We start from the raw sequence: 12,645 nt of genomic DNA on the forward strand, positions 1-12,645 counted from the left end.
TTTCTGAACTGAGTATGTGTACTTTTTTCACAAATTTTTATTTTGGAGTAGTTTTTGTCTTACAGCAAAGTTTGAAAGTAGTAGAGTCTGCTAGGTGATAGTGGTGCTTGCCTAGCATGTGTAAGGTCCTAGTTTCAACCCACGATTACAAAAAAATAAAAAATATATATATACAAGATTAGGGAAATTATTCTTACCCAGCAAGCCTGTAGACCTGAGTTTGGTCCCTGTAACCCACAAACAGAAAGAAAAGGTAACATTCCTAGGCTTATATTAAATACTAAATGATTATTATAGCCTTAAATGACTCCAAAATTCAACAGAAACAAAAGTAAATACAGAGCCCTAATTAAAACTCAATGGCGAGAGCTGGAGAGGTGGCTCAGAGGTTAAGAGCACAGGCTGCTCTTCCAGAGGACCTGAGTTCAATTCCCACCAACCACATGGTGGCTCACAGCTATCTGTAATGAAATTTGGTGCCCTCTTCTGGCATGCAGGCAGAACATTGTATACATTAAAAAAAAAAAAAAACAAAACTCAGTGACTAATTTTAAGTCATAGAGATGGCACTGTGAGTAAAGGCCACTGCCTCCAAGTATAATCAGCTGAGTTCAACCCCAAGGCCCCATGTGGTGGAAGCAGAAACCAAGTTATCTTCTGAACTCCATGTGCATGCACCATGGTAACTTAGCAGAACTCACTGTGAGTCTATGGTGATGCAGGTTCCATGTTATATGAAAATGAAAGAAGTAACTATACTAAGTAGCACTCCAGAAATGATAGTGATTGATCCACAAAGACCTTCCTCACTCTGATAACTTCCTCAAATAAGGAAGTTGCTTCAGTTAACCCCACAGATGACCAACTCCTTTACATGCTTTACATTTCACCATATAGAAGTATAATTACTTATGCTTGTATTAAACAGAACCGGATGCTAAATTGTACCTTTCAAGAACAGTGCTAAGTAATCACATGTTTACCTCTCATCTTTCCAGACATTATTCTTCACTGTTTAGATGCATAATTCCTGGGCAACACCCTATACTTTAATGCAATTAATTCCTTCTGTGCCCATTAGATGCACTACTCAAAGAATGTCTATCCATTTGTGGGTTTTGTTGTTGTTGTTTTGTTTGTTTTTTCGACAGAGTTTCTCTGTGTAGCTCTCTGGCTGTCCTGGAAGTCACTATGTAGATTCACAGATTTACCTGCCTGCTGAGATTAAAGGCATGTACTACTATACCAAATTTACACTGTGAATATGTACATTTGGAAATGATTAAAAAGAGCCAGGTGGTGATGGCACATGCCTTTAATCCCAGCACTCAGGAGGCAGAGATTGGGGGATCTCTAAGTTTGAGGCTAGCCTGGTCTACAGAGCAAGTTCCAAGGCTACACAGAGAAACCCTGTCTCAAAAAAAAAAGAAAGAAACTTAAAATGGCTTTTATATATTATAACAAACCCACTAAATAATATATTTTAAATGGTTGAATTATATGAACAAAAAAAAATCAGTAAATCCACATTTAACTTTTAAGGACTGGAGAACAGCTCAGTGGTAAGTACTTGCCTAGCATGTACAGAATTCATGTCCTAGGTTCAATCTTCAGCACTGCTCAAACAAAAAGGCAAAAGTCAAAACCCACATTAACCAAAGTTTAAATATCAAGCCATGTATGTTGACTCAGATCTATTTAATACCAGCATTTGGGAGGCTGAGGCAGGAAAACTGCTAGGAGTCAAGGCCAGGTTGGACTATAAAGTGACATCCTGCTTCAAAAAACAAACAAACAAAAAGCAGCAGTTTAAATAATTAACTAGGTATCACTGATTTAAAATATGATACCTGGGTCAAAAACTGAGCTGAAACTAACCCTAGCATTCAATATTTACTTTAAATTTAAAGGCTGGGAAGAAAAATGGCAGACAAATCTTTTTCTTCTTCTCCTTCTTTTTCTTTTTGGTTTTTCGACACAGGGTTTCTCTGTGTAGCTTTGGAGCCTATCCTGGAACTCGCTTTGTAGACCAGGCTGGCCTCGAACTCACAGAGATCCACCTGCCTCTGCCTCCCGAGTGCTGGGGTTAAAGGCATGGGCCACCAACCCCCAGCTCTTTTTCTTTTGAATGAGTGTTTCTCTACAGGGTCCTGGCTGTCTGGATGTCCTGGAACTCTCTACACAGACCTGGCTCTCAGGATGGCCGAAATCTCTACATGCTTTTGCCTCCCTAGAACTGAATTAAAGGTGTCCATGCCCAACCCAAATGAACTAATCTTTACTAAACTTCTAATCATTTAGAATATATTCTGAAGTTCTTTCCAATCTTAAATGTTTAGCATACCAACTATTTTCAGAGCACTCCTGACATATTTAGTGTGCATCATTCTTCTATTTTCATTGAAGCATAGCCCTAGAGCCCTTCTTTACACTTTTGTTGAGCTAATTCAACATATGCACTCAATATAGGACATATTTTAAGTTATGTTTTTCTCAGTATAGCTTGTTACAATTTTAGAATGGCTCAAAATTTCCTCAGTCTAAGGTAAATCTGAAATACTGGGGCTGGGGTGCAGCTCAGTGAGATAGATTTTGCCTAGCATTCACAAGGACTTGTATTTGAGCCTCATTAGTGTAAGAGAAAGAAAAAAAATAGACACATAATAAATAAGCAAATACATTATTCAAAGTGCTTATATACCTACTACTAACTATGGCTTTTCTCATTCAATATGCAAAAGCAGTGCATAAATACACTGTCATCCAGGCCATGCCCTCAATTCACAAATAAAGATATGGAAGCCAAAACGGGGAAATCTGTCCCAAGTAAATCTGTCCCTAGCAGCAACACAAGCAGGAACTGAGGACTTCCAGTTCTAGTTGCACACTTGACTTAGGCATCATTTACTTCAAAGATAAAGGCTGGGAGAGGAACAGCAAAGAGGGAAATCAGCAGGGAGAGGAATAGCAGTAGAAAAGAGTTTAAATCAAAAAGCTGAAAACTGACTACACGTGGCTACTAGAAAACTACTGCTAGCTGGGTGTGGTAGCTCACTCAGTATTCCCAGCATTAGAAAGACTGAGACAGGAAAACTGCCACAAGTCAGAGGCCAGACTAGATCACAGAGTGTCAAGCTAGCCAGGTTACACAGCAAGACACTAACTAAAAAAAAATAAAGAGCCGGGCGGTGGTGGCGCACACCTTTAATCCCAGCACTCGGGAGGCAGAGGCAGGCGGATCTCTGAGTTTGAGGCCGGGCTGGACCGACAGCCTCCAAAACAATACAGAGAAACCCTGGCTCGTAAAAACCAAAAAATAAAATAAAAAATAAAAACAGCTAAAGAAAGTAGTCCTAAAGAAATTTGCACTGGAAAGACAGGAAGTTTTGTTTTCTCTGCTCTTTTTACAAAGGGCTAGATGGGGAGAGGTGTTTTACAAGAGAATTAAGAGCAAAAAGATACCCAGAGAAATAAAAAAAGATAGGTAGCAAGAAGAAATCTTAAAATTCTAACAGCCCACCATGTGCCAACCCTTGCTTCAAATAGCAAGCTATCTAACCTATATCTCACATCATGGCATGAGACAGCAGGAGATGGCTGGGTACGGGCAGGTTGTCTTTTCTTTGTATCACCTAGTATAAGCTTTACAAAATAACTGCACATTAGATTTTGTTCAGTTCTCCCTTCTAGATAGATCTTAGCTATCCTAATACTCCTCTACCCAATTCTCTGGCCTCTCCAGTCATGCATATTTGAACAAAAACTGTAAAAAGTCAAACTCTTTTTGTCAAGCACTATATTAACAATAAAAGTAAGCATTTATACATGTTTAGTTAAAGCAATACAGTCTAAATTTTTTCTGTCCAAGTCTTAAAAGAAATTCATACTTTTTAGAAGTCATTAGATCCATTCAGCTTAAGTGATAAACAAGTGATAATTAAAATGTGAAATAACTTAGATTTTGAAAGTACACTGGTCATATTTTCTTCTCTGATCACTTTTCCTATTTAAATCAAAAGTTAAATTATTAGCTAATGAATTCCTTTTCAGAATACATAGCATTCATTTTATAAAGATTAAATTTATACATTCTTTTTAATATATTTTATAATTGTATAAAGAGAACTCAAAATAAGACTATTTTATAATACTAATAAAATACCTGCTTAATTTAAAAATGAGTAAGATCCTTTTTGTCAGGGCTGGAGAGATGGCTCAGCAGTTAAAAGCACCAGTTACTCTTCCAGAGGACTGGGTTTGATTCCCAACACCCACATGGTGGGAGACTCACAACTTCTGTAATTCCAGCTCCAGGTTACCTATAACTCCCTCTTCTAGCTTCAGCAGGCACCAGGCATGCACGTGATACATAGATACATATGCAAGCAAAAAATCCATACATATAAATGTAATTTTTAAAATCCTGTCATTCACTACCAACTTATTTCTAATTCCATAGAAAAAAAAATCCATAAAGATCATATGTATTCTAGGCCGGGCGTTGGTGGCGCACGCCTTTAATCCCAGCACTTGGGAGGCAGAGGCAGGTGGATCTCTGTGAGTTCGAGGCCAGCCTGGTCTACAGAGCTAGTTCCAGTACAGCCTCCAAAGCTACAGAGAAACCCTGTCTCGAAAAACCAAAAAAAAAAAAAAAAAAAAGATCATATGTATTCTTATCACATCCATCTCACAGATCAAAAGAAGAAATGTTTTAAAACAAGTCTATATTGTATCTCATCACTTGGAGGGGTGGTAGAAGGTAAATTCAAGGCCAGCCTCAGCTATACAAGTTCAAAGCTAGCCAAGCTACATAGATATCTCACATAGATAAATAAAGTCTGTTGTGCTCCCTCATTGTCATTGCTTTTGAAAAGGACTAAAGACTAAATCATTCAGATCCAGGTTTTAGAACCAAACATGGCATATGTCTATAATCTCAGAACTTGAAAGACTGAGGCAAGTTTTGTGCCAGGCTGCGCTATATTGTAAGACCTCATCATAAAAACTAGAAAATTTAACTGTAAAGGGAACACAAGTTAGCAGTATGTAGTAAGTCCTTATGTGTGCTACAAAAGATATAATTAATGAATGTCTAGATATTCAGCTTGTTTTTTCCAATAAGCATCCATCAAATCAAATTCCAGTTCTTATTCTGTGAATAGAAAGGTAATGATCCACCTCCACAGAATATTAGTTTATAACTAAAACCAAAACAATGTTATCTAATTTAGTTTGGCACTAATGTTTTTATACTTCATCAACAATAATCATAAAACTTATAAAAATTAAAACCACTCAAGGACTATCAAAATGGCTCAGTGAGTAAAAGCACTTGCTGTGTAACCCTGGCAACCTTAAATTCCATCCCTAGAAACTACATAAAAAACCAGATGTGGTGGCTCCCATCTGTAATCCCAGCACTCTATTATAACAGGAGACAGAGACAGGAGAACGAGCAGGAAGCTTACATACATCACAATAACACCATCAGAAATAACATGAGGTTCTTCCTCAAAAACAAGGCAGAAGGAGAGAACCTGAAAATATGTCCTCTGATCTCTATTTATGCACCCATATTCACATGTATACATACACAAAATAAATAAGCAAGTATATAAAACAAAAAAACTACTTGCATATATGTCTGACAGTGCCATAATGAAGGCCATTGCTTTGTATGCTAACTAAATTAATTTTTAAAACACACACATATTTCTTTCTACTAACAAGTTTTGGTCTGGGGAGAAGTAGGAAGAAAATAAAATGCCAAAAATAAAAATACACAAGGCTGACAATGCAGCCCAAGAGTGCATCCCCATCACACTCAAGAGCCTGGTTTGATCCCCAGAGCCACAAAAATAAATAAACAAACAAACAAACAAATTAAACTAACATATAATACTGAAAGAGCAAAGCCTTTGTTATTATATAATGTATCATTCTTTTTTGTTTTGGTTTTGGTTTTTCAAGACAGGGTTTCTCTGTATTGTTTTGGAGGCTGTCCTGGAACTCCCTCTGTAGACCAGGCTGGCCTTGAACTCACAGAGATCCTCCTGCCTCTGCCTCCCGAGTGCTGGGATTAAAGGCATGGGCCACCAACGCCCGACTTAGTGTATCATTCTTTTTTTTTTCTTTTCTTTTTTTTTTTTTTTTTTTGGGTTTTTCGAGACAGGGTTTCCCTGTGGCTTTGGAGGCTGTCCTGGCATTCCCTCTGTAGACCAGGCTGGTCTCGAACTCACAGTGATCCGCCTGCCTCTGCCTCCCAGTGCTGGGATTAAAGGCGTGCGCCACCAACGCCTGGCCTAGTGTATCATTCTTAAGACCAAGAAAAAGTCGGCTATTATTAAGAAGGCTTACTGGGGCCAGGTAGTGGTGGCATACATTTTTAATTCCAGCACTTGGGAGGCAGAGGCAGGCAGATCTCAGTGAGTTAGAGACTAGCCTGGTCTACAGAGTGAGTTTCAGGAGAGCCAGGGTTGTTACACAGAGAAAAAAAGAAGACTTAGTGGGGAAAAGGTCCTTGCCAATGAGCCTGACAAGTAGAACTCAGTCCCCAAAACCCACATAAACGTAGAAAGAGAAAAAATGACTCCACAAATTTGTCACTGAACCTCTATATGCATGCTAAAATAAAGTGTTTCAATTCCTTTCCATTTGTTTTAAAGATTTATTTCATGTATACAAATATTTTGCTTCTATGTACATGAAGTGTACCATATGTAGGTCTGGTACCTGCAAAGACCATAATGAGGTCACATCTCCTGGAACCAGAGTGATAGATGGTTTTACGCTACCATTTGGGTGGGTGCTGAACCAAAACCAAATTCTCAGAAAGAGCAACAAATGCTCACAACCTCTCAGCCATCACTCCAGCCCTCCAATTCCTTTTTATAATTCACTCATTAAGTTTTTCTTAAACATCCTCTATGTGCATAGCAATATGGCAGATTATAAAGCAATCTCAAAATAAGAGGCTTGGGATATAGCTCAGTGATAAGCATGTCTGCCCAGTACACAGGAAACCTGGAGTCTAATCCTTAACATCATAAAATGAAAGTTTTTTGGGGAAGGGTGGAGGTCTCAAGACAGGATGTTTCTGTGTAGCCTTGGCTGTCCTGAAACTCAGAGATCTGCCTGCCTCAATGCCTCCTGAGTGCCAGGATTAAAGGCGTGCTCCCCACCCCAACTGCCTGGCTGAATTCTGTACTGCATATACAGTTACCAGTTGAGAGAAGACAATACATAAAATTGATATTCAACAGCAAAGCTGCATGAGTAGGTGCCAAAATAAGTGGTGTGGCCAGTAATAGAATTAACTAATTTGATGTAACTTCATTTAGTACCTAGAACTTACCCATCAGAAACCAATATTCAAATTCTTCTCTTAAATGTTTAAAAAAAAAAAAAAGCTGGTCTTCAGCTAAGGTTCCATCCCAGTGGCAGAGGGCTCTTGAATCTCCAGAACCAAAAGAAAGGAAGAGAAAAATACCTGCCTTTTAAGCAGGGAAGGGTTAGCCCTGTAAAGCAGACATCTTAGATTGCAGAGACGACACCAACACTAACATCACAGGACATACCCAGGATGCAGAAACCAAAGCTTGTATGCTTTTCATGCAAAAGCCCATTCAAATGGTAAGAGAAACCCCTCCTAGTGCCATTTCCCCAATTCTCTGAGGTAGACTTGGAATTTGAATTCTTCATTACTCTGTGGTATACTATGCATCCATGTTTTATGTAGCCTCACTATATGCAAAAAGTACTATTTTATATACCTAGTCTTTCCACGTAGAGGTATGATTCAACAGGCCAATGGGATGCTAGAGGAGCAGTCTGGAAATATGCCCTTCTGTCACTGCCTTGACACACGCTTCTTCTGGGTAAGTGTTACTCTCCCTTCAGATTTGGGCCCACAAAAAAGCACAAATGAAATGAAATAAATGACTGCTGCATGATATGAAGATTTTGTGGCTGCAAATTATCTTGTAACAAAAAAATCACCATATGCCGCGGTTGGTGGTGCACGCCTTTAATCCCAGCACTCGGGAGGCAGAGGCAGGCGGATCTCTGTGAGTTCGAGGCCAGACTGGTCTACCGAGTGAGTTCCAGGACAGCCTCCAAAACAATACAGAGAAACCCTGTCTCGAAAAACCAAAAAAAAAACTTTTTAGGGTTAAAAAAGGTCCTCCCCCCCAAAAGAAAAGTATGTTGCATAATTCAGTATAATTAGACTACAAAGAAAAAAAAACATTTTATCAAGAATCTCAGATTCCTAAAATTGCAGTAATTGACAAAATTCACTAACCACTTAATAATGCTAAAGACGATTCTCTCACTCTAAACAATTATAGTACTGAAGATATGTAAAACCAAAATATAGACAAGAGGATTATTTCAAACATATTACAAAGCTGACCCTTAGGTAAGCCTAAATTACCTAATTAAAGCTAGCAGTGCATTTAATAATTTTCTATTAAGATAATTTATTTTAAGCAAGTACATTTTCTAAAAAATTCCAATTTTTTGCATACCAGCTATTCTTAGAATTAAGGAGTCCAAGAATTAATCAGAGTAAAAAGGGATTCAAAGGAAATTATTTATCTAGTACACCAGACTTGGTAGCTGGAACCTGTAATCCCAACATTTGGGAAACTGAGCTTGCATTCAACCTAGACTACACATTGCCTCAAAACACCACCATCAACAAGGGTGATTTATCCAAGAGCCCAATGAATGGCATAATAACTATTAGTCTTGCAATATTTTTTTTCCTACTGGACTACATTAATTGCAACCACCAGTTACATAGCTTCATCAATATATACCAAATCTACACAGACACTCCCTAGTCACTTGGTACTTTTTTTGTTTTGTTTTGTTTTTACGAGACAGGGTTTCTCTGTATTGTTTTGGAGGCTGTCGGTCCAGCCCAGCCTGGAACTCACAGAGATCCGCCTGCCTCTGCCTCCCGAGTGCTGGGATTAAAGGTGTGCGCCACCACCGCCCGGCGTCACTTGGTACTTAATGAAACTGCACCACTACCCAATTCACGATCAGGCAAATTGGGTTTTGTTTGATTGATTAGTTTTGTTTTGTTTTTTTCTGTGACAGGATTTCTCTATGTAGCACTGGCTAGAGCTCACTAGGTAAACCAGGCTGACCTCCAACTCACAGAGATCCACCTGTTAGACAAAGTTTTGACACATTCAGAACCACAGCAGTGTATGATCAGTACCTGTACCATTACTTTATAAATGTCCAAGCTTCCTTTCAAATTTCATGCTCCGGTTCCAGGGAGAGGAAATTGTTGCTGACCCTTAGCACTGAGGAGGTAGGGAAGGATGCAGGCTATAATCCTGGCTCCTCAATTTACTATATGATGAGTCACTTAAAATTCTGTACTTAATTCTCTCTCTCTCTCTCTCTCTCTCTCTCTCTCTCTCTCTCTCTCTCTCTCTCTCTGAAAAAGAGAAATAATCATAAGAACCTAGAATACAGAATTGTCAGGAGGATCAGAGGAAAAAATTATGCAAAGCTTTTTTAATATTTGCTGGTACACAGCAAGAACTCAGTAAACACCAGCTATTACACCTCTGAAATCCAGCTTCAAAAATGCCATCATCTCAGATTATAACACACACACACACAGACACACACACACACACACACACACACACAGACTAACTTATACAAAGATTCTTTAAATATAACCCTTTCTAAAAGAGGACAAAATTCATTTACCAAATAGAAATTATTTTGAAATCAATGCTATTTTTCTCTGATTTTTTTATCAGTTCTGGCCACAATATGATGAGCACAATACTATAAACGAGAACCTGCAGTCTAAAAAGGTAAAAAAAAAATTTTAAATACAAAATGTTCTTGTATTTCTGCTTGCAGAATGCTGCTTACGTGTCAAGGCCATTTTTACTCTTTTCATATTTTACAGGAACCACATGACTTGTGGCTACAGAAATTAAACAGCTAACAAAGAAATTTAGAGAAAATTGTTCAGTCTTGCTTCAAAAAGAATTGAAACAATACCAAATAATAAAACATCAAGTTTTAAGATATAATCGAATCAGATCTTCGAATGATTTTTAACACCACATAGATTTATTATTAAAATACTAGATAAAATGGACTGGAGAGATGGCTCAGTCGTTAAAGGCTAGGCTCACAACCAAAAATATAAGATACTAAATATTAATCAACAATTGATAATAGTATCAAATTCACAAAAGGAAACTTCAAATTTGCTGTCCGTATTTTCTCAGTACATTTAAAATGTAAGTTAAACAAGTAATCTTTGTGTCTAATCCAGCAATGAAAATTTTATTGAATGTGAAAATTACTTTTAAAAACATTTTGTCTATTCATTTTTAAATGCATACTTCATGTGACAATTTAAGAATTCATTCCTGAAATTTTCTAAAAGCAAATCACGAAAATCGTTGCTTGAAAATAACTGCAGTGAGAATCAGTTGGGTTTTTTTTGTTTTTTTCTTTTTTCTCAAGGCGACTGAGAATTAAAAAGGAAATGGCCAAAGGAAAGGGGAGTACCCATTTCCTTTCACACGTTAGTAAATGTCAAAAGAACTTTCAGGAGTCAAATCTCCTAGAAGTCTGATGCGAGGTCAAAGTTGTCTCAATGACAGGAAAGCCAACAGACGCCAGATGACTAATAGTAAAGTTATCAAAACACTTGTGTGCCCAGCAGTAATTCCAAAAGCATACAAAGTACAAACGTCCAGGATGAAAGGACAGAGAATAGTTAAGATTCTTGGAAGCAAAACAGCATTAATGATGATAGCAAGAAACAGTATTATACAACGTATCAAGACCTCACACTCTGGCTTCCTCAACATTTATTCTATGCTTCAGGTAACATTTTTAAATAACGAAAAGTAAACGTAAAAATAAGGTTCAATCAAGTGTGTGCTTAGTTCTTTTTATTGTAAACCAAATCAGCTTCTTTGCATAAAAAAAACTACCAGCTCTGTCTCCAAAATCTTCTAAGAGACACAGTTCACTAGTGATTAAAATATTATTTTTAATCCTTGCATTACCTCACAGCTAAAAATGTCAAGATACCACACCCAATATGTCTTTTCCCCCCTCCGTGGGGGAGGGGTCAGGGAATACGGGAGTGGGGACGGGAAACTACAGGAAAACACTGAACGTGATTTCGCTGGCAGGTTCCTCGACCAGGAACCCAGCGCACACGTTGCGAAGGGCGAGCACAGGCCAGGGCCTCTGCAGGCTCCCTCCCTCGCCACCCGCTGGGATAGGAGCCCGGACGCGCCACCCAGGGCTACTCACCAGCCGTGGTGCTGACCAGCAGGACGGCCCAAAGCAGCCGGGGCACCCGACAGGGTTGCTGCAGCGAGGAAGACATCCCTGGGCCAGCCAAGAAGCAGGAGAGCCAAGAAAAGAAATATGGAAAGTAAATTCGGGCGGAGAAATCCGGCCAGGAGGCTGCTCGTCTCTCCGTCTGATTTACCCTGCCCGGATTACAATGCAGTTTGAAAGGACAAACGGCAGATGCGAGGACCTAGCTGTAGAGCTCTTATTCCACTGCAGAATTTCCCTTCATTTCGCTCCCTCGTGGCTGGGGGGGCTTCACTCGTCTAGGACGGGGTGCCTCGGCTCCCCAGACTGAAGGCATGTCCGTGGGGGGAGGAAGCAGGGAGCCCAGAAGAAATCCCTGCAATTATTTCCCTCGTAGTTTCACGATATCAAAAAAATATCCAGATCTGGGAGAAAACATATCCAGAGTGCCGGGGGTGGGGTGGGGGGGAGGGCGGGGACTCGATGGGGACACTGAGGATCAGAACAAGTTCCCGACCGCCGCGAAGGGCGAAGCGGGGCAGGCAGCGGCGCCCGGCCGCCCGAGTCGCATCGCTCCCGACTCGGAGGACAGTAGGCTTCCTTTTAAAGTTTCGCTTCGTCGCTCCCTTCACTCGGATTTCGACATCAACAAATCTTCTCCGCCGACTGGGTCGAAAAAGGTGCCTGCCTCCATGGGCGAGCCCACAGCCTCCTCGGAACAATCGCGCGAGGGTCGCGCAGGCCGGGCCTCCCGGCGCGGGGGAGGGGAGGGTCGCGGCGGCCCGGCTGGCCGCGGAGCGCGACACGCGGGGACGTGCGGAGCTGCCCCGGCTGGCCCTCCGAGGGCGCTCCGCCTGCGGCCTCGCTCTCGGCTATCCCCGCCGCTCGCTCTTGCCTGGACGAAATTCCACCATGGAAGCCCGGTCTTCTGCCTTCGCTGGCTCGCGGGAGCGAATCACCGCACCCCTCCCGAGGAAGCTGCTACTGCTGCTGCCGCCGCCGCCACCGCCGCCTCGTTCTCCGCAGCTCTGGGCTCCGGGCGGAGCTCGGGCGTCGCGGGCCGAGGGCGGGGGGCGGCGGGAAGGAGGACGTAGGTGGCCGAGGAAGGGGTGGGCAGCAGAGCTTGCGAAACACCCTGCGCCCCTCCGGGAAGCACCTCCAGCGGCTCCGAGCAGACCAGACACAAAGGGGGGAGTCGCCGCAGCTGCCAGTCTGAGGCGCTCCCGGTCACCGGAGTCGCCCCGCCTCCGCCGCCGCCTCCTCTCAGTCTCCGGCTCTCTACCCGACCCCTGTCTGTCTCGGGCCTGTGGTGCAGCG

At 41.2% G+C, this 12,645-nt stretch overlaps 1 protein-coding gene across 2 annotated transcripts in view; it reads right to left on the reverse strand.

Moving 5' to 3' along the window:
* Bmpr2 (bone morphogenetic protein receptor type 2) overlaps nt 1–11,827 on the reverse strand; it is a 109,859-nt gene extending 98,032 nt beyond the window's left edge. For both annotated transcript variants that reach the window (XM_040753533.1, XM_040753532.1), the window contains exon 1: nt 11,320–11,827. In XM_040753533.1, coding sequence (XP_040609467.1) covers nt 11,320–11,395 — 76 coding nt within the window. In that variant the 5' untranslated portion in view covers nt 11,396–11,827. The remainder of the gene's footprint in view (nt 1–11,319) is intronic.
* Nucleotides 11,828–12,645: the final 818 nt, after the last annotated feature.

Source organism: Mesocricetus auratus, unplaced genomic scaffold, assembly GCF_017639785.1.
Source record: "Mesocricetus auratus isolate SY011 unplaced genomic scaffold, BCM_Maur_2.0 Super-Scaffold_100010, whole genome shotgun sequence".
Taxonomy (NCBI): domain Eukaryota; kingdom Metazoa; phylum Chordata; class Mammalia; order Rodentia; family Cricetidae; genus Mesocricetus; species Mesocricetus auratus.